This window comes from Eriocheir sinensis, chromosome 49 (assembly GCF_024679095.1).
Source record: "Eriocheir sinensis breed Jianghai 21 chromosome 49, ASM2467909v1, whole genome shotgun sequence".
NCBI classification, from domain to species: domain Eukaryota; kingdom Metazoa; phylum Arthropoda; class Malacostraca; order Decapoda; family Varunidae; genus Eriocheir; species Eriocheir sinensis.
The window spans coordinates 4440508-4463917 of record NC_066557.1 but is presented as its reverse complement, the minus strand read 5'-3'; the positions used below and the strand labels follow the sequence as shown (position 1 = coordinate 4463917).

The window sequence follows — 23410 nt, the reverse complement described above, 5'->3', positions numbered from 1 at the left end:
GTTGAATAACTTTTTATCTATCCATTTCTCCAAAAAACCAATGTTATTTTCGGATTCTACGTAAAAAAATACATTGGAAAAATGCAAAAAAAAATAAAAAGTCGATAGTTCGTATAACCGGAAAGACCCCAAACTACCGTATTATTACTTATAGGTATACTAGAAAAGAAAAATGTGTCAAAGGATTGTGAGCCGATGCAAAGCCTCCCGTGTTGTTTACAAGCATCGTCGCCCTAAAACACTGATCATCCGCCTCACCTGCGCTTTCCTCAGGAAGACGGGGCAGCTGACGCGCCTGTGAAGCACTCACAGGACGACACCAGCTCAGGGCTCATGTGAGCGACTATAAAAAAAAATAGATCGCCGCGGCCTAAAACAACAACAACAACTGAAGAAGAAGCCTCTGCCGGCCGGGCACGGGGCTCCGTCTTGTGTGTGTTCCTTGTGGACCTGAAGGCAGCCAGGAACCCAAACACTCCAGAAGAAGAACCCTGCACAGGCTGACCCACAAGGAAACGTGCCGCAGCAGCGCCCCACGTATGTGTGAAGGAGCAGAGGCTGTCACAGCTCTCATTCCGGTATTACTTCAGTCTTTCACCAACTTCACACAGATGGTCGACATTTTTTCTGATTTATCTCAACGTGCTCTTCAACATTATTGGCTGCAGAACATGACTTATCAGCATCAGGGTTGTAACCATTTGGAGTTCTATTCTGGACACAGTAGCAGGGACAAACTCACTTAATGGTCTCACAACAGCCTTGCACTTGCTTATCTGATGTGCTGTATGTAGACGAATCACAAGCACATGGCTTGTGGCACACACTTCCAGCCCTTATAGTCACTAGTTGCAGCTTCATAGTATGATACAGTATCAACTTATTGGCTGGCATGACAAACCAGCAGTTTTTCAGCCCACCCAACCTTTTTCACCATAATTCCTTGTCATGTTTTGAGAATGGATGGGTCAACTAAGAGAGTAAAACCATTTCTATCACAAAACTTGCAGTTTTGCTTTTGTGTGTGTGTATTTACCTAGTTGTGACATACGGGAAAAGAGCTACGCTCGCGCTGTCCCGTCTCCATATCCTCTCTTATCCAACTTTTCCTTAAAATCATGAATGTTTCTTGCACAAACCACTTCCTCGTCCATTCCATAGCTCAATGCTTCTGTTTGGGAAGCTAAACTTTTTCACATCACACCTACATGTGGTCGTCCTCAACTTATTTCCATGCCCTCTCGTTTCTCTCTCGCTCCACACACACAGGTCCTCTCTGTCCAGATTCTCCACCCCTCTCGCCACCCTGTACACCACTATCAGGTCTCCTCTTTCTCTTCTTCTCTCCAGGGTTTTGAGCCCCATGCTATTGAGTCTCCCCTTGTAAGTCCGATCCCTAAGTTCCGGTACCATCTTAGTTGCCGTTCTCTGTACTCTTTCCACCTTTCTTTTGTTCTTCTTTTCATGAGGAGACCAGACCACTGCTGCATACTCCAACCTTGGCCTTATCATTGTAACTTATTTTCTTCATCATCTCTTCATCCAAATACACAAATGCCGTCCTTGTGCTCCTCAGCAAATTCATAGTTTGTCCCGTTATCCTGTTGATGTGTTTGTCCGGTGACATGTTCTCTGAGACAGTCACTCCCAAATCTTTTTCTTCCACTCCTCTGCATATTATCTCACTTCCCATCTTATAATCATATTCACATCTTCTTCCACTCCTACCAAAGTTTATTTTTTCACATTTCTCAAGGTTGAATTCCATCTGCCATGTACCACCAAGAAGCCTGAAATCTACCACTCAGCGAATGACCAGTGTTGTGTAGTTCTTCAAACTGAAATTGAGAGAATTCGTAACATAACTGATCAAGGCTATTAATTAGTGTTTATACTCAAAGACAAATTGTGTGTTAAATGTTCAGTGAGATGGAAAAAATTTAGTGCCCAAACACGGCCAAGTGACTATGATGATGCCAAGTTTATTAAAAGGATTTCAGTAGGCTATTCATGAAAGCAATCAAGACTCACCCACTCACTACAACATTTTGAATGAGTGTATTGAGGATTATTATCGAGGCTAACATCGTAATTGTTGACGGCCCTCGCAGAGCGCTGCACTAGCAGTGGAGCAGGGCCTGAAGCCTTATCAACAGTAAACGGTAATAGGTCTCCATGGTGATTTCTGGGATATACATGCATTATCACTTGTGTAGCTTTTTTTCCAGTGATGCCAACTATCCACATATAATAAACATCATATTGTACCCAGAATTAATAGAAACTGTCTAACATAGACTGCTGAGGTTTGCAAAATATTCCCTCAATTTATTTATTTATTCAGTGCATTTTAAGAGTTCTGAGGACTGAACATCCAGTGATCTTGTTGAGGTTTGTTAGGGTTAGAGTAGACTGGATGCTTTATGTCTGGTTATGCCAGGTAGCTTTCCACATTTATAGCAGTACAGGCATCCCCGCCATACCACTGATCATAAAGAGATTAATCATATACTGGTACCATTATGTTAAATTTTCAGTAAGCAGCATCCTATGATTTTAATGATGAATGTATTTGAACGTGTTTTGATGCTATGGGGTTCAAAAGATTTAGAGTGACACGATCTACACTATAAAACTGGTAATAATTGTCTGGCTTGAGGACAATATGGAAAACAACACAGTTGACACTCATGTGATCAGTGATTTTCCATGTATAACACTTACATCAAAATAATACCATATGTGTTTCTTGTAGGGCTCTAGAAATATAATGATAGTTATAATCTTATTTTTTCCTTTCCAGGAGTAACTACAGACTTTGCAGTTAACCCGGTAGCAGCGACGGGCCAAATTTTTGGCTTTGCCATGTAGCAGCGACGGGCCAAATTTGTGCCATGATATAAACCCCAAAAATTAGATGATACATAATCTGATCACAAATGCTTTGATATGTATTATGAAATGGTTTGTGTGAGGGGTGATTTTTTCTCATTTTTCTCGCTTAGAGGGACCATTAAGAAACATGATCCCCGCTGCTATCAGGTTAATATTAGCATTTAGTCTTAAGAAGTAGTTGTAGCCTAAGAAGAAAAAAAGGTAAAACAAGAAAAGAAAAAGTAATCTTAAAGATTAAAAAAAAAATAAACAAGGGAAAGAAGTATAATAGTAGTGTTAAAGAAGAAAAGAAGACATAGCTTTCTGAGAAAAGGAAACGTTGCTGGTATTGAAAAAAAGAAGCTTCCATAGAAAAGAACAAAAGAGGAAGTAAACAAGAAGTAGTTAGCAAAAGAGGAAAGAAGTATGGTTTATAACAGAGAAGGAGAGCAACATTTATAGACATAGGAAAGGTAAATAAGAAATAACAAGCAAAGAAGAGTACAAGAAACATGGGTGAGCAGAGGGGCACTAGGGCACCCTCCAAAAGTCCACTGAGTCGCCATGAGTGGGTGGCTCTGCACTTGGCTTTGCTGGAGGAGGAGAGGAAGGCTGAGGTACAGGCTGCCCAGACACAGGTGAGGGAACAATGCTCATTTTGCCTGCTGTTCTATGTTTATATACGTTTGAGAATTTTAGGTATAATATAAGGTGTTTAGTGTAGACGGGGCGACCAAACTATTTAAAGCAGTCTTCTGTTTTAGGTGTCATCTGGCAGCTGAATTCTTGCTGCATTGTGTAATGAAGTTAAGAGAAAAGCAACATTAAAATGGGTGATTCATAGGCCTAAAGTTGCATGTTCTATTCGGAAACAAGTTAAGGAAAAAGCAGAATGAGAGCAGGGGATCTGTAGGCCTAAAGTTACATGATTTTTCTGTCAAACTCATATGGCGTGGGATGTGTAGAGTCTGGCAGTCACTGTAAAAACACGACCTGCTCAGTACTATAAAAATGGCAGGTCACCCCTTTTGCACTGTACTCCTCATATGATAAAATTTGATGAAATACATTAATTACAAGCTTGATTTAATCCTTTAAATAACAGATTGATAAAACTTGATAAGAATACAAAACACTCACCACTCACTGTCTTGTTATCACACCACAGCCTCTCACCCTATCACAGTCTCTGGTCTTCTGTAGGTTGAGGGGCTGCCAGTCAAAGTATTGGAGGCTAGGGGTGTCTTGCTCGGGCGGCTGGTGTTGTCCGAGCGTTCCACAGGCCTCTATGGAAGGCCAGTCGTTACACTCACACCAAGACTGAAGGACTCAACTCTGCCAGCTAATAGTTTCTCTGCCGGTATGTTGCTCTTTTGGTCTGATACTTGTGGGGTTGTATTATAAAAGTACTACATCAGATTATCTCTTCGGGAAGAACAGCTGTTACCATTATCTTTAACAGTAGTTGTAGTCACATTCACACAGACAGTAGGATGCAGTTCAGCCAGCAATCAACTTTTCTGAGGTAGGTTAGGTAGCCTTTACCTAAACTTACCTTATCTTGTTTTATCTCACCTAACCTAAAAAAAGAAAAATCAGTTTAACTCAACCCATCCTTACCTAACTTAACCTTATTTTGAATTGAAACAAATACTTATCATACAACTGTACTTTCTTCCTTCATCTGATTTTCCTTTGCTTAGTTAGCCTTTATCTAAACTTACCTTATCTTAATTTGTCTCACCTTAACCTAAAAATATATATATATATATATATATATATATATATATATATATATATATATATATATATATATATATATATATATATATATATATATATATATATATATATATATATATAGAAAAAAATCAATTGTAACCCAACCCAGCCTAACCAGACAACCTAATCTTGCAGTGAAACTAACGCTTGCCTTATAAATGTTCTTCTTTCTTCCCCTGATTCTCGTATAAAGGTGACATCGTGGGAGTGTGTGAAGGGCCAAACCAGGTGGCAACGGGGGTAGTGGTGGAAGTTGGGGAGCGGCGTGTTGTGGTGGCAGGAGATGAGGAGGGGCGGGAGGACCTGGATGGCCTGGAGGACGATGCCACCTTGACCTTACGGAAACTGGCCAGTGAGGTGAGTGAGTAATGCTTAGAGATAGTGCGGGGAGGGTTGGCCTTGATGGAACAATGGAACAGACTCTACTTGCACCAGACACACTCACTTGGGTTTATATAAGCGCCACCTAACACTTGTTACTCTGCACATATTGTTATCCTCTGCTCTTAGACCTTCAAATGTGGAATAGTAAGCAATTATATGATGGCAAAGTATATACACAGGTTAGTCAGATTGAAGTTGTATGAATGTTGAAGACAAAAATATAAAATAAAAGATGCAAATAAAGTGATGTCTTCTTGTGGTTTAAGTGAAAGCCATCCAACATATAGATGAGAGAGAGAGAGAGAGAGAGAGAGAGAGAGAGAGAGAGAGAGAGAGAGAGAGAGAGAGAGAGAGAGAGAGAGAGAGAGAGAGAGAGATATGAAAGTAGGGAAATAGGAGAGGAAAGATAAAGGAAGGCAGAAATGTAAGTAAAAGAGTGAGGTAGAGGAACAATAGGAAGCATATAAAACAAATGCATCAAAAATAATAATAAAAGATAAGCGGAAGGGAAAATGAGGGAAAAATTACACTAGTTCACCATCTCAGGTAATTCATCACAAGTAGCTTTACACACCTGCCTTCCCCCACGCACAGGTGACCTATCGGCGGGTGAAGTCAGGCCTGGTGGAGCTGGGTAAGGAGGTGAGCAGCAGCGCCTCACACCTCATCCAGGTACTGTTTCGCGAGGCTCCACCCCACTCCCCCGCACCCGCCCTGCCCCCCAAGCTGATCTCCTCGAGTGGCGAATTGCAGTTGTTTAATGGTGGGTGATGTGTAGATGTATATTTGTCCACATACCTTCACACCTGACTAATTGCCTACTTATATGCATACCAATTGATCTGTTTATCTATATCTATTACCTGTTACCTCTATGTTACCTTGCTACCTGTTTCATCAGCTGCATACCTACCTGTTTACCTGTCTGTATCTGCTTAATGATGAGTGATGTATCTATCTGTCTACATTATTGTCTTTGTACCTGTTTTTTTCCTTTGCTACATACCTACCTGTCTAATTACTTAATGATTGATGATGTACCTGTATTTTTCTATATAGTTACCTTCAAACCTATCCCCCTCTACATAAATAATTACCTGTCCATATTTATATAATGGGATAATATTCATAATTACACACCTGCTTGCATGTCTACACCTCAGGCAGTCTGGATGCTACCACTAACACAACCATATTCCTCATCCTTCCTTAACTTAACCTAACCTTCTTCACACCTCAGGCTGTCTGGATGCATCTACTAACACAACCATATTCCCTGTCCTTCCCTTCCCTAACCTAACCCTACACACCTCAGGCCATCTGGATGCTACCACTAACACAACCATATTCACAATTCTTTCCTTCCCAAACCTAACCTGACCCTCCACACACCTCAGACTGTCTTGGTGCTGCTACTAAACCATATTCACAGTTCTTCCCTTCCCTAACCTAACCTCAGACTGTCTGGATGCTGTTACTAACACAATGATATTCAGTGTTCTTCCCTTCCCCTATCCTTACCCTCCACACACCTCAGGCCGTCTGGATGCCTCTCAGCGCGAGGCTGTGGAGTTTGCCCTGAAGCGGAGTGACTTAGCGGTGATCCACGGGCCACCAGGGACAGGCAAAACCACAACCTTGGTGGAGGTGATACGGCAGCATGTCAAACTGGGAGCCAAGGTGAGTGTGTGTGTGTGTGTGTGTGTGTGTGTGTGTGTGTGTGTGTGTGAGAGAGAGAGAGAGAGAGAGAGAGAGAGAGAGAGACTAAAAATATTAAGAAAGTAGAGGAAATTAAATTAAACCTGACCTCAGAGCAAACACCCACATCACCGTAAAACACCTGAAGGCACCTTGTTACCTGTTGCTCCCCAGGCATTGGTGTGTGCGCCATCCAACCTGGCCGTGGACAACCTGGTGGAGCGGTTGGCTGCGGCAAAGGTGCGGCTCGTGCGACTGGGCCACCCTGCACGCGTCACACCCCTCACACAGCGACACACCCTCGACGCCATACTGCATAACAGGTGTGGGACTGAGGTAGTGTGACATAGCTCAGCATAGGAAAACATAGTGTAGCATAACTGTAGAATAAGAGGTTAATGTCATATTACGTGGCATGAGACAGCATAATGTAACTAGCAGAGGTACCATGATAGTATAATTTAGCACAGCATAGTAGAGGGAAGCATAGGACAGCATAATTTAACATAGCATAGGGAATGGGGAATGTCATGTATAGTAACGGGAACTGCCAAAGGAAGGTATAGCATAGGGGAGGGAGATCCAAGTAATGAACCATAACATAGCATAGCATAGTTTGAAAGTTTTATATAGTTCAAGTTTTATATATTTTAATTTTATATAGTTTAAGTTATATATAGTTTAAGTTGTTTATAGTTTAAGTTGTATATAGTGTAAGTTGTATATAGTTTAAGTTGTTTATAGTTTAAGTTGAATATAGTTTAAGTTGTTCATAGTTTAAGTTGTTTATAGTTTAAGTTGCATATAGAGGGAATATGTATCATGTCTGCGTTTTTCCTTCTGTGGGCAGCGAGGAGTGGCAGGTGCTCGGGGACATACGCACGGAGATGGAGGGGGAGCTGGGGAGGCTGAGGAAGAGCCGAGGGGGTGACCAGCGCCGGCACATCAGGACCAACATCAAGAGTCTGCGGAAGGAGCTCAGGGAAAAGTAAGACTCGGGGAGGATTTTGATGTGTGCCAGCCCGGAATTATTATTATTACCAGTTATCATTTTTACGGTACTATTTTATTATTATTGGTTAGTCGTAGTAATAGTAGTAATGCTTTGTCAGTTATCTATTAAATTTCATAAGACTGAGGAGGGATTTTCTTGTTTGTCAGCCCTGAGTCATTATTATTATTATTATTATTATTATTATTATTATTATTATTATTATTATTATTATTATTAACATGATCATTATTGTTATACTATCATTATTTATTACTTATTACTATTATTATTTTTATGTAGTATCATTAGTGGTGGTAGTAGTGCTTTGTCAATTATCTATTTAACTATTTTCATATTCTTGTCATTAGTAATCCATTTATCTATTTTAATTTTCTGTCATTGGTTATCTATTTTCATTTTCTGTTATTAGTTTTCAATTATTTTATTTATTTATTTATTTTTTATTTTTTATTTATTTTTTTTTTTTTTTTTTTTTTACATCAAAGGATGCGGCTCAAGGGCAACAAAAAGAGCACCAAAAAAAAAAGCCCGCAACTCGCCGCTCCCACAAAAGTAAAAAGTAAAGAGTAGCCAAAAGAGAGGTCAATAATATTCATAATTACACACCTGATTACATGTCTACACCTCAGGTAGTCTGGATGCTACCACTAACACAACCATATTCCCCATCCTTCCCTAACCTAACCCTTCACACCTCAGGCCATCTGGATGCTACCACTAACACAACCATTAGTTATCTATTTGTGTTTTAATTTTCTGCCAGTTTTTAAGAGAGTTTGTTTGTTTGTTGCCCGGGCAGGGAGATGAGGCTGGTCAAGCAGGTGTTGCTGGGCAGCGAGGTGATCCTGGCGACCCTGACCAGCAGCAGCAGCGACGGGCCCCTCAGACACCTGCCGCCCCAACACCTGGACCTGGTGGTGATTGACGAGTGTTCCCAGGCAGGTGACTGTCAGCTGTTGGGGTTGATTGATTTGTTTTTTGTTTTTTTCTCTTTCATTTATTTAGTTTTTAGTTTTTGATATATTTTGTTATATTGAGTGTGTTTTCTTCTATTCTACTTTTAGGTCTTTTATTTTACCAGGTTTTGTTCTTGTTCAACTTTCCATTCTCCCACCTTTCTTGTTTCTATTTTTCACTTTTACATTTATTTATTTTATAGTTTTTGGATTTTTTTTTGTTGTTGTTGTTTTGTTTTGTTGAGTGTGTTTTCTTCTATTGTGCTTTTCATTATTCTGTTTTAACAGATTTTTTCTTTTTAAACTTTCAGTACTTCTACCTTTCCTTTAATTCTTTAGTTTTCTTCTATTTCAAATTAAGTGAACAAGTGCGGATTATTTTCTTTGTCAATTTCCATACACCGGCCACTGTTTCCTCACCTCCCAAGTCCCTCCATGATATTTTTCTCCTTATTGACAGTCAACGGAAGCATCGTGTTATCTCTCGTTGCTGCGCGCCCCCAAGCTGGTCCTGGCGGGTGATCATTGCCAGCTGCCGCCCACCATAGTGTCTGCTGAGGCTGCTGCTAAGGGCCTGGACCTCAGCCTGATGGAGAGAGTGATAGGTGAGGACTGGCTCAGAGGTTCTTGTGTAAAGGTTTGCAGCATTTTGTAATAGGTGCACCTAACATCACCATAGCCGATCCAGCATTCAGCATGTTTCTTAACTTATGGGCGATAAGGTTATAATTGTATTTCGTAAAGAATCCTTATAACCAAAAACCAAGTAAACTTATGGGTATTCTTTTCTTGAACAGAACATTGAATAAACAACAGAACAATAATATGACAATACGTATATATTTTATACGGCAACTGTGGCCCGAGGCAGCAGCGCACGCCATTTTGCAGGTATCAGATACCTTAAATAAACATATTTTTACTGCTCAAAGCAGGTGATGTCACTTATTGTGACTTCGTGAGCTTTCATATTTATCTATTTGTGTATATTTCATGGAGGCAAAACATACATTACTAGTTTCATGTTTACTAGTGACATGAATTTGTAACTGTTTATCACAACAGAATTTCACTCAAAAGTGAATCAGACCCCACAGAAATATTACCAGTGTGTGTATGAATGAATACAAAGATAAGCCCTTTTTTTTTTTTTTTTTTTTTTTTTTTTTTTTACATTGCAGCCTATTGCGCCGGTAGGCTTCTTCCGGTGGATCCTGATGGTCGGTCCAAGGCTTCTTTCCGGTAGGTCCTGATGGTCGGCCCAGCCCGTTCTGGCGCAGGCGAGTGTTTATAGTGGCGCCATCTTGCATTGGCTCATGCTGCCCTCCCAGAGCTCATCTTTGATCCTAGAATCTAGAGTCCGGGTTGATAGGTGGTCTTCTGGACAGCATGTGGGTAGTTTTAAGCCACTCGGCGGCGGCTGAAAAATCCCAGCTTGGTGGCACCGGGCGGGGATTGAACTCGCGTCCTCCTGAACACGAGGCCGTTACTTTGACGACTCAGCCACCGCCTCCCCTGACTTTGATTTAACTCTAGGATGTCTCGTGGATCATTAATATATAAAAACAAATAATCCGAGTAGGCTACTCTAGCCCACTACCGCCTCTCGCGGCACAAAAACCGTCCCTCTGCCAAGTTTGTACCCCACATTTGGTGATGTTAGGTGTGCCTATTAATCCTGTTTCTCTTTTTTTCTCTTTTTTTCACAGTAGAGATAATCAAGGCAAAAAAAACTGTCTCTCTTTGCCATCTTTTTCTCTTTCTTCATTTGTGAAATTTATTTTATTTTATTTTTTTTTCTTTTTTTTACCACCGTCAAGGAAAAAAAATAAAGGAAAAAATATCCCACAGAAGCTTGTTGTTTTGTCTTTAACTTATTCGGTTTCTTTTCCATCCCTTTCTACATTTGTGTAATTTTTCCTTATTAGGTCTCTGCCATCTCTTTCTCTTTGTACTTTTCTTTGCTTGATAACTATTTTTTACTTGTCATGTTCTTATGATATCTATATGTATCCACTTTTTATGTTATACTGATTAATGTTGTATCCAATTTATCATGATTTATTGAATCCATTCCATTATCCTTTTTTCCTTCTTCATTTAATGTTTTTGTTTTTTTCAATTTTCAAACACATGGTATTGTACCCATTACCAACATTCACGCTATCACATTTTTCCTCACACTCCTGTCACTTCTGTTCTACCCTCACATCTTCCCCCATCTCTCCTCACACTCCTGTCACTTCTGTTCTACCCTCACATCTTCCCCCATCTCTCCTCACACTCCTGTCACTTCTGTTCTACCCTCACATCTTCCCCCATCTCTCCTCACACTCCTGTCACTTCTATTTTACTCTCATATCTCACCCCACTCCCCCCCGTCTTTCCTCACGCTCTTATCTCTTAAATTCCACTTCAGTGTTGCAACTCTTTCTATCGTTTCAATATTTCCATGCTAAATGGTCTTCTGAACTTGCCCCCCCCCTCCTGTGGCCCTGCTGCACTCAACTTTCTACTCATGTTCATCTCTTTACTGTCCAAATCCATTATGCAAAGAGTTAACCCCTCTGCTGCGATTGGCACAGATTTTGCCTTCACTGGTAGTCTGGTAACATATATTCCCAAGTCTTTCTCTGCCTCTGTGGTGAATAGTGGAGTGTTTCCCATGTGGTATTGATATGCTGGATTTCCCCTCCCAAGGTGCATGACTACATTTTTCTTCATTGAATTGTAGTAGCCACTTGTTGCTCCACTCCTGTAGCTTGGTGATGTCTTCTTGTAGGAAGTCCACATCCAAGGGTTAACCAGCATCTTCATTCTTTCATCCATTACACTTGTAAACTCTGGAACAATTTTCCTTTGTTTGTATTTCCACCTGCCTACAACTTGACCTCTCTCATGAGGAGAGTATTGAGACACCTCTCCACCCGAAATTGACCTCTCTTTAGTCCACTCATCTATACACTCTCTCATAGGGGCAGTGTTTAGTGGGCTTTTTTTTCTCAATTATTTTTTTGCATGAGCTACTTCCTTTGCTGTAAAAAAAATAAATAAATAAAAAACATCTCACCCACACATTCTTGCCCCACCCACATTCACACACATCATCTCCCTGCACACTCATGTCCCACCCAGACTTAAACACACTATACCCATCATCACATCTCCCCTACACCCACCTCTCTTACACCCCCCAATGTACTCACCTGTACGTCTATCCTGCAGGGGAGTGTGGGGAGGAGGTGGTACGCATGCTCACCCAGCAGTACCGCATGCACGCTGCCATCATGGATTGGTCGTCAGCTGCCATGTACGAGGGGCGGCTGTCAGCACACCCCTCTGTCACATCCCATCTGTTATCGCACCTTCCTGGTGTCACTCCCACCGAAGACACAGGTAAGCCCCCCCACACACACACACACACACACACACACACACATGCACAAAAAAAAAAAAATAATAATAAATAAACACACGCAAATAAACACCTTGTTGAAATGCAAAGAAATTTTACTGTAACACCATATTCTCAACTAAGGCAGACTAAACTAACTTAGCTAGACACATACAGGGGGGAGTAGAAGTTCCTGACCAGACACATGTGTGGGGGAGTAGAAGTTCATGATGGGAGATTAAACTTCTGTAAAAATCAAAGATATGAATGCCCTTCTGATATTATAGTTGCATCGGGCAGCTGTGAACATACGAGCACATGTGAACTTTGACCTTTAATATATAACTTTACCATTACCACTACATCTATTACAGCACAAATACCACATCACGAAACAGCCACACATCTCTATACACCACAAGCATACCACTACACACATATCACCATCATCACCACCACTACTACACAAACTCTACAACATGCACAACTGCTACACACACAGACAGACATCACCACCACCACAACACAACTCCTAACCTAACCCTCGGCACCTACAGAGAACATCACACTCACACACTTTACTACTACACACATGCTATCGCCATCATCAACACCACTACCACACTTACAAATAAACATTACCACCACCACAACGTAGCAGCCCCAAACCTTGCCCTCAGCCCCTCTAAAGAACGTCGAACACCACCACTACACAAACACCGCAGCACATACCACTGCTACACACACAAATAAACATCACCACCACCACAACCCAGCAGCTCCTAACCTAGCCCTTGGCCCCTCCAGAAAACGTCGCTGTGGTGGTGGACACGGCTGGGTGTGAGTGTCGGGAGCTGGACACGCCTGACGCACAGAGCAAGGCCAACCCGGGCGAGGCGGTGCTGGTGGCCTGTCACATCAAGGCACTGGTGTCCGCTGGTGTCCCCGAGGCCTCTATTGCTGTCATCACCCCCTATAACCTGCAAGTATGGCCCTTTGATTTACCCTCCTGTTTTGTATCTATTTTCTCGTTTTCCTAACCTGACACAACCTAATGTTTCTTGACTTAATCGAATCTATAAATAATTATTGCCCATTGATTTGCCCTCTTGTCTAGTATATTTTCTTGTTTTCCTGAGCTAATACAACCCAATGTTTCTTGACTTAACCTGCCCTAAGCTACATTTAAATATGGTCCTTTGATTTGCCCTCTTGTCTTGTGTCTATTTTCTTGTTTTCCTAATCAAGCACAACTTAATGCTTCTTAACCTAATCTAAGCTACAAATACATATTGTCTTCTAATTTATCTTCTTGCTATGTTTTATTTATTTTTTTATTTATTTATTTATTTATTTATTTTTTTTTTTTTTTTTTTTTTTTCATTCTAACCTAACCTGACCAAAACCAACCTAGTTTTTCTCAAGCTAACCAAACCCACAAGTTAGAATGGCCTTTTGATATGTCCTCATGCCTACTAGTTTCCTTATGATGAAGATTAATTTCATCTTAACTTAGCCTAACCTAATGTTCCACAACTTAATATACCCTTTAAGTAAGTGTGGCCTTTCAGTTTATGTTCTAGTCTGGGTTTGTCTATATTTTTTTTCTTTTTGTGTGTGTGTGTGTCTGCCTTTGTAATGTAATTTTTCCCCAATTGTTCTAACCTAACCTAATCTGCAAGTATGACCCTGTAATTTGTCCTTAGTCTGAGTTATTTGTTGTCTTGTTTGTCTATATATATATATATATATATATATATATAGATAGATATTTATATATATATATATATATATAGATAGATAGATAGATAGATAGATAGATAGATAGATAGATAGATAGATAGATAGATAGATAGATAGATAGATAGATAGATAGATAGATAGATAGATAGATAGATAGATAGATAGATAGATAGATATATATATATATATATATATATATATATATATATATATATATATTTTGTGTGTGTGTGTGTGTGTGTGTGTGTATTTACCTAGTTGTATTTACCTAGTTGTAGTTTTACAGGGCCTGGGCATTATGCTCGTGTGGTCCCGTCTCTGTATCTGCATTTATCCAACTTACCTTTAAAGCTTTGCACACTCCTCGCTGATACTATATCCTCGCTCAGACTGTTCCAAACCTCTACATTTCTTTGCGGGAAGCTATACTTCTTTGTGTCTCTCAAGCATCTCCCCTTTCTCAGTTTTTTACTGTGTCCTCTTGTATTTCTGCTTATGTTTCCTTCTGTTAATAGCAGTTCTTCATTATCTACTTCATCTGTTTTGTTTAATAATTTATAAATTTGGATTAGGTCTCCCCTTTCTCTTTTTTGTTCCAGTGTTGTTAAGTTCATTTCCTTTAATCTTTCCTCGTATATTAATCCCTCCAACTCTGGGACCATTTTTGATGCCATCCTCTGTATTCTTTCTAGTTTCTTTATATGCTTTGTGTGTGTGTGTTTGCCTTAGTATTGTAATATTTCCACAATTGTCCTAACCTAACTTAATCTTCATGGCCCTGTAATTGTCCTTAGTCTGAGTTATTTGTTGTCTTGTTGTTTGTCTTTTTTTTTTTTGTGTGTGTGTGTGTGTGTGTCTGCCTTAGTATTGTAACATTTCCACAATTGTCCTAACCTAACCTAATCTTCATGGCCCTGTAATTGTCCTTAGTCTGAGTTCTTTCTTGTTTTGTCTAGTGTCTTTATCAGTTACCTCTTTTCTTAATAATTTAGTAGTAAAACAACCTAACCTAACCTTGTCTTGCCTGGAGATTTTCTATTATTAGTACATACTTGGCTTCTTTTCTATATAGAGTACTTAAGTTTCCTTTATTGTGATTGCTGATTCCTTTTTATTTTGAGTATTTTCTCTTTCCTTTCTCTATTCTGTCATAATTTAATGGCTTATCCTCTCCTCCTGTGGTCTTACTTTATCATATCTTTAATATTTATGTTTTATTCCTACGTGGTTATGCTTCATTTCCACAATATTCTTTTTATATAAGTATTTTTTTACTATTTGATATGTTTACTCATGATTTCCTATCCCATGTCTCAATTACAAGGATTAAAACACTAAATCCAATCGGTATGCAGGTGGAGATGGTTCGCGGTCTGCTGGCATCAGAATACCCTAGAGTTGAGGTGCGGTCTGTGGATGGCTTTCAGGGCAGGGAGAAGGAGGCGGTGGTGGTGTCCCTCGTCCGTTCCAACAAGCAAGGTGAGGAGGGTTGTAGTATGAGATCAGACTCCTTCATGATACAAGGATTTATTCCCCTCATAACTCCATACTCATCTGTAGCATAAAATTGGAACCTAATTAGGAAAGGAGACACTGAAATGAGTTATGAATTGATAAGACAGAACTTAATAACAAGGCATATCTCGTAATTAGCTGTAGAGTGAACACCAACCAAAATTAATGAGCCACTAACATAATAATCATCTTTAACATTAATTCTGTAACATAACAAAGGTGATGAAGGAGAAGGCATATACAGGATGGGTAGGGAAAGGCCTGAAGGGTAATATTGTATTGTGGGAAAAGGGGAGCAAAATGTAAGAAGGGCACTGAGATATGTGTGTAAGGAGAGGCTTTCACACTTACATTGTTCCTCATGTCCACTCATACAATAACTCTGACATAATTTACTTTCTCTCTCATACACATACCTTATCACCCTTTTGCTCACTTGTTCATACCAGCACTCCCTCACTCATTCCATTTCTCACTTACCCATTTACTTACATACTTAATCCCCCAATCATTCACCCACACACACATCCTCAGGGCCTTATGTTAGCATTCACTACATTAACCCTATGCGATAAGACTGGCGAACACGTAAACATCAACCACTGACCTCTTACCCGACATTCTCTCTCTCTCTAACTCTGTCTCTCTCTCTCTCTCTCTCTCTTCTGTCTCTTTCACACTCTCTTTGTCTCTCTGATCGGTGGTAACACACATTATCACTCCAATCATTCTAATACTTACTTGCCTTATCACCCTTCACTTACTCATTTTTCACTAGCAATCCCTGACTCATTCCATTACTCACTAGCACATTTACTCACATACCTTATCATCCAGTCATTCACTTACACACATTAGCACTCTTTTACTCATTCTAATACTTATTCACACACCTAATCACTCTTTCACACTAACACTCCCTCATTCTCACCCTATTACCATATCTTCTTTCTTTACTCTGTTCCTCACCATCTTTGTCACCCTAGTTCCTTCTCTCACCCTTACTGGCACTCCTTTCTTTTCACCAGGCACTGTTGGGTTCCTGAGCGAGGACAGGAGACTCAACGTGGCAGTGACTCGCGCTCGACGGCACTTGGCACTCATTGGGGACTCCGAGACAGCCGGCCGACACCCCTTCATCCGCACCTTGTTTGACCACCTCACCCGCCACGGCCTGGTGAAGACGGCTCATGAGTTCCAGCAAGGTAAGAAAGAGAGAGTATGGGTGACTAGGATGTGAGGTGGATGAGGGACGAAGGAAAGGAAAATAAAGAGAAAGGGTGTGGATGACAGAGAGATTGAAAGGAGGGAGATGAAGACAGGGTGAGAGAAAGAGAGATCGAGATAATTAGGGTGACTAGGATGTGAGGTGGATGAGACATGAAGGAAAGGAAAACATGGAGAAAGGTGTGGGTGAGAGATAACTTGAAAAGAGGGACATGAAGACAGAGGGAGAGAAATAACTGAAGTGTGAGATTAGTGAGAGACAGGGTGAAGGAATTGAAGACACAAGGAAACAGGGTGAGAAAGGACTGAATGACTGGGGTGAGGAGTAGAATGGGGACAGGATGAATGAAGGGAAGGTAAGGAAAAAGGAACTACAGGGAGAGAAATAAGATCAGGGTTAGGAAGAAAGTGGACACAGGATGAAGGAAAGGAAGGTAAAGAAAAGGAACTACAGGGAGAGAAATAAGACCAGGGTTAGGAAGAAAGTGGGGACAGAATGAAGGAAAGGAAGGTGAAGAAAAGGAACTGCAGGAAGAGAGAGACATGGCTGGGGTGAGGAAGAGAGGGGGAACAGAATGAAGGAAAGGTAGGTTAGGAAACAGAACTGCAGGGAGGGAAAGAGAGATGACTGGAGTAAAGAGAGTGGAAACAAGATGAAGGAGGGAAGGGAAGTGCAGGAAAGGAAGGCAAGAAAAGGAACTGCAGGAAGAGAGAGACATGGCTGGGGTGAGGAAGAGAGTGGGGACAGAATGAAGGAAAGGTAGGTTAGGAAACAGAACTGCAGGGAAAGAAAGATGACTGGAGTGGAAACATGATGAAGGAGGGAAGGGAACTGCAGGAAGAGAGAGATATGGCGAGGGTGAGGAAGAGAAGGGGAACAGAATGAAGGAAAGGTAGGTTAGGAAACAGAACTGCAGGGAAAGAGAGATGACTGGAGTGGAAACGGATGAAGGAGGGAAGGGAAATGCAGGGAGAGGAAGAAAGTGGGAACAGGATGAATAAAAAGGAGATGAGGAGGAGCTGCAGGGGAAGGGATGGAATGAGGTAGAGGTGTTGATAGGGATGTGAGGTCCTTCAGGGAAATAGTATTGGGCAAAGATTGGTAGAAGTAGGACAGGGGTAAGGTTGAGAAGGAGAGACAAAGAAAGACACAGATAAAGATGACTTTCCTCTATCATACAGAACTGGACAACACTGAGGTACGGATGCCAGAATGTCTCAGTTGGGCCCAAAAAAGCGATAAAAGAGCACCAGTTACCGCCAAGAAAGACACAAAGGACTCCACCAGCAAGAAGCCCAAACAGCAACAACAAAAGCAGCAGAAACAGCCGAGTGAGGAAGATAACCAGAAGAGGAAACAGGAGTACCTAGACATCGTTAAGTCATTCCTCGCCTCACCAAACTCGACATATAGCTTCCCACCGAATCTAAACTCTTTCGAGAGGCGACTGATCCACCAGATATGCGAGGAACTTGATCTTGACCACAGCAGCGAAGGAGATGGGAAAGAACGGCATATTGTAATAAAAAAACGCCCCTCCAACAAACTGATAACAGAGCAGGAGGGTAAGGAAGAGCAGGAGGTAGAGGAAAAGGAAGAGTGTTTGACAGCAGAGCAAGAAGAGAGAGCAAGAGTTGAGGCGATGATAGCAGAGTTCCTGGAGTCACCGGAGGAGAGTCTGAGGCTGCCGTCCAAGATGAGTGCATTTGAGAGGAGCGTGGTGCATGGGGTGTGCGATGAGCTGGGACTGATGCACCAGAGCGAGGGGAAAGGGAAGAGGCGTCACATTGTCATACAAAAACAAAACAAAAGCATTCAGGAAGGCACCAAGGAAATGGAAGATAAAAAAACTGCAGATAACGAAAGGTCACTGCACATAAAAACTAAAGGAGGCGATAGGAATTCCATAAGGGACGAAGAAGCAGACATTGGGCCACTTTTACCACATAGCACAGAAACAGTACCATCATTACCAGAAGACAAACACAGTAACACACAGGGAGGCGCAATACCCAAAAGAAATCTAGAGAACAATGTAACTGCCATAAAGAAAGTTAGAACGCGCTTTATAGATGGAAAATATGTGGAAGTGGAGGAAGGGGTGAATGCAGCACCGCAGACTAAGACTTGTCCAGTGTGTGGGAAGGATGTGCCGCTGCCAAATTACGGCCTCCACAGCGTCCAGTGTGAGCGCCGGAGCAGAGAGACGCAGCAGCAGCAGGAGACCAGTGCAAGAAGTGTGAGTTAGTGTGTGGGTGCATGATTTTGAAAGGTTAGAAGGATGTGGATTTTGATTTATTTTATTTATTTATACAACTCTAGAGACCAGTACATCAGTGAGAAATATGAGTTAGTGTGTGGGTGTAATTTTGAAAAGTTAGAAGGATGTGGATTTTAATTTGTTTAACTTATTTATACAACTCTAGAGACCAGTACATCAGTGAGAAGTGTGAGTTAGTATGTGGGTGTGTAATTTTGAAAGCTTAGAAGGATGTGGATTTTAATTTATTTTATTTATTTATACAACTCTAGAGACCAGTACATCAGTAAGAAGTATGAGGTAGTGTGTGGGTGTAATCTTGAAAGTTTTGAAGGTTATGGATTTTATTTTATTTTGGTTATTCATTCTACTCCGTTCAGACGCACTTTAACATTCTTCTTTGTGGAGGCAGTGATTAGCGGGCCTTTTTTTGTACCCTTGAGTTGCTTCCTCTACTCTAAAAAAAATTACTTATTTATTTATTTATTTTGATGTAGTAGTTCAGTAAAATGGAAAGAGAAAGAGGGTGATAATGGAGGTAGAGTAATAGTTTGTCCGTGTTGTCTAGTGCAAAGATATAATTAAATTCATTCCCTTTTATAGAACAAGGAGAATGTGAAAAAGAAGAGTAGCAAAAAGGGAAGTGGAAAGAGCAACAAGAAGCAGAAGGAGGAGGAAGAGGAAGAAGATTTTGACAGCTTAATCAACAAGTTTGTCAAGGTGAGGCAACGTTGCCAGATTGTCTTACTCAGCCTTTTATATTTACCGACTTCCGACCCAAAAACTGTCTCGTGGACCCCAATAAGGAGATTCATTTATAATTATCGTTAAAATAGTTAATTCCTGATGTTTCTTGGCAATAGTTAGGCGTCAGAAACCGGTAAATACTATGCTCTGAGTACGAGAATCTGGCAACGGTGAGGTGAGGTGGCTGTGTGTTACCTCTTTCCCAACGCTGCTAAACTGTCGTACTCAGCCTCATATGTTTCCCAATTTCCGACCCAAAAACTGCCTCCTCGACCCCAATAGCTGCCTTAATATATAGTTAGAATTAAAATGGTTAATTATTGATGTTTTTTTGATGAGAGAAATGGCTCAGAAACCGGTAAATAAGGGGGTCCGTGTACGATAATCTGGCAACAGTGCTCTTACCTTGATATTTGTAGTAATTAAGAGCAAATTTACCTGGTTATGGTTTGTAGAGTTTTAGGTAAGTGTTTTCTCATGTCTCCATATCAGCTTGTATCAAACATAGCTCTCAATACACAAATTTTGCATGGTTTGAGTATTATATCACTCTTGTTTAATGTATATTCAATTGATTTAAAGTTTTCTTCTCTCCCTCTCTTTCCTTTCTGGGTTTTTTATCTTTTTTTTTTTTTTTTTTTTTATTTTTTTTTTTATCTTCTTTCCTTGTTCCCTTCCTTCCTTCCTTTCTTCTATCAATCTCTTCTCTTTCATTTTTCCTCCCTGCTTTCCTTCCTTCCTTTCATCTTTTTTTTCATCTGTTCATCTCATCAATATTTCCATCCTTCTTTCCTTTCTTCTTTCCCTCATTTTCTCATCCATCCATCTCTTCATCTTCAATATTTCCTTCCATTCCTGCACTTCTTCCACCCTTCATTCCTCCTCCTCCCTGCCTCACCTTCCTTTCATCACCACCACCAACCACCACCTTCATTCTTTCATTTTCATCCACCCATCCATCCTCCTTTCCTCTCATCCCTCCATCTCTACCCCTCTGCACTACCACCAACACCACAACCTTCATTCCTTCATTTCCATCCACCCATCCTTCTATCTGTACCCCTCACCACCACCACCACCACCACCTTCATTCCTTCATTTCCATCCAATCCTCCTCCTCCTTTTCTCTCATCCTTCCATCTATTCCCCTCACCACCACCACCACCACCACCACAGGACAACAACACGTGCTCCGAGCCACGCTGCAAGACCCCCACTTCCGTCATCTTCCAGCTCTGCCCCTTCTGCCGCCGCACCTTCTGTCTGGCACACCATATGGCTGAGGTGCATGGCTGCGGCCCCCTCGCACGCCAGCACGCTAGAACAGTGAGTGCCGCTGGGGCTGGGGACAATCATTTGGGGTCATGGGGGGGGGTATATTAGGGGTAGGGAGTGCAAGGGATCTTTCTTACTGGGGCTCTGGGGTGATTATTGGGGTCATGGGGAATAGTATTGGGGACTGGGTGTGTGGGTCTTTTAGTGTAACAAATTTGGGTGTTCCTCTGTTGATGTTTACAGTACGTAGGTCTTCTATTTAACATGAAAAGAAATTCATGCAATATGGAGGTGTTATTTCAGTGGGATTTATCGATTTTGGACTGGTAAACTTTTTGTGTGTGTCCTTAAAAAGAAACATGCTAAATGGAGGGTCTACTGCACTGTTAGTTGCTCTCTGTCCTAGAGTAACCCTAACCCAAACAGTCGTCAAAGAGTTGTATACTATCAAAAAAATGACTGTCCATACAACAAAGTATGTAGTCTTCTTTTGTTGATATTTACTGTTAGTTCCTCTCTGTCATGTGTTTCAAGACTTTTTTAACCCGGTAGCAGTGAGGATCATGTTTCTTAATGGTCCCTCTAAGCGAGAAAAATTTGAAAAAATCATCATTCACACAAACCATTTCATAATATATATCAAAGCATTTGTGATCAGTTTATGTATCATCTATTTTGAGGGATTTATATCATGGCACAAATTTGGCCTGTCGCTGCCACACGGTAAAGCCACAAATTTGGCCCGTCGTTGCTACTGTGTTAAGACATAGACACCTTACCTAAACTCAATAGCTTCATCCTCTCTTCTCCCAACCAGGTTTTACTCTCTTTAGTATTCTCTGCCCTAACTCTACAAATGACTGCAAAATAGATAGTCTATGCTCTTATCCTTCCAAAAACACAACCTTACTCTTGCTTTTAACTTTCCCCCATAAACAGGTTATCTCAAGGGAGGGAGTACTGTATCCCGGCAGTGGGGTGCCCTCAAAGAAACCTTCTGAAGATAAGAGGAAGCAGCTGGAGAGGAAATTAGCAAAGAAGATGGACAACTTCAACAGTAAGAGAGCAGCAAAGAAACCAGGGAAGGAGGAGGAAAAATAACACTAGCTTTGGTGTAGGTGGTTGTTTTTATTACTGTAATTGTTAAGGTTGTGATGAAATTATGTAGAGTTTTTGGTTTCTTTCTGAGTTTTATTTATTTATTTATTTTCTTCATATTATTATAATCATGTAAACATAGGTGACTTTCTTTGTTGCTAATGCTAGAACACGCACACACGCACACGCACATAACAAGCATAACAACATGGAACGGACTTGGCGAGGAGACTGTGTGTGCAAAAACGATTCATGAATTTTAAAGCCAAACTGGATAATAAGCGTTATGGAGACGGGACAGCACGAGCCTAGTATGGCTCTTTTCCTGTATTTCACAACTAGGTAAATACACACACACACACACACACACACACACACACATATATATAGAGAGAGAGAGAGAGAGAGAGAGAGAGAGAGAGAGATTGTGGGAGACAGGACTGACCAAGTTTGAGCTCAGGCCCTGTATACTACAAATAGGTAAACACACACACACACACACACACACACACACACTTATGGTAATGATAATAAAACTAAGAAGTTGGTCTCTTGTTTCTTTTTCAATTTTCTCACTGATTGTGTTTTTTGTCATTATTTTAATTTGTCTGTCTTGCCTCCTTCCATTTCCTCTGCCTCCATCATCCTTTGGGTTGATAATAATGCAGTTGGCCCATTAACTCGTATGAGCTTATTCTGGACATTATTCTCCATCTCATTATTTATTTTAAGATGCTGATAAAGCTTCCTCACTGGTTGTGTGTGTGTGTAAGAGAGAGAGAGAGAGAGAGTGTAAGGCATACCACATCCTACTCCCCTGACCCTCCTCTTCCCTAACCTTATCCCCTCTCCCCTACACTCTCTTTTGGGCTAGGATGGAATTAGCTAGGGGAGGTGAGGGTGGGTGGGGCTGCACAGAAGGTTGTGGGATATGGGGGCAGTGGTATGGGGCAGGTGAAGCGGGATGGGGGTGGGGCTGGAATTAAGTCATTGGAAAATAGCCCCTATATGGGGCTTGAGGGGTTGCAATAGAATAATTATCGAGGATAACTTTCATTTAGATAGCATCCATGCTTGCTTCACGTTGTGTGGACCACACAGTTATATGTGTAGTGCGGCGACTAGGCCTGATAAGGGAGCCTAGCTCCCATTACCCATTTAGCGATTTTGCAAGTGGAGTACCTTTTTGGCCTTCTCCGTGTCTTGATTAATTTTTCGTGTGTTTCGCTACACGCAGAGGACGTGTGGGGCCGAGAGAATAGTAGAAAAGAAAATCAAATCTCGGGGCATTTCATAAGCAAGCAACTCGATCAGTGGTGTGGACAGGTAAACAATCTAAATAATTTCTTAGTCTATTCATTGTACATTATTTTTTTCCGATATTTTTTACCTTTGAAAACAATACCGTCATTTTCTAACTGTCCCCGCCCCTGGCCTGGCA

General features: G+C 41.1%; 1 protein-coding gene across 2 annotated transcripts; it reads left to right on the top strand.

Annotated features, from left to right (window-relative positions):
- Positions 1–188: 188 nt before the first annotated feature.
- LOC126981718 (DNA-binding protein SMUBP-2-like) lies at positions 189–22517 on the top strand. Of its 2 annotated transcripts, none has more exons than XM_050833157.1 (18): positions 189–537; positions 2804–3512; positions 4078–4234; positions 4850–5013; positions 5635–5803; positions 6578–6720; positions 6913–7061; positions 7589–7726; positions 8553–8691; positions 9170–9314; positions 11935–12105; positions 12911–13089; positions 15202–15325; positions 16390–16566; positions 17771–18828; positions 19453–19569; positions 20773–20922; positions 21811–22517. In XM_050833157.1, the coding sequence occupies exons 2-18, from the start codon at positions 3387–3389 to the stop codon at positions 21970–21972; spliced, it is 3468 nt and encodes a 1155-aa protein (XP_050689114.1). In that variant the 5' UTR covers positions 189–537; positions 2804–3386; the 3' UTR covers positions 21973–22517. The 2 variants fall into 2 exon arrangements, with proteins under 2 accessions (XP_050689114.1, XP_050689115.1); XM_050833158.1 differs by having other exon boundaries at positions 189–578.
- The last annotated feature ends 893 nt before the right edge of the window (positions 22518–23410 follow it).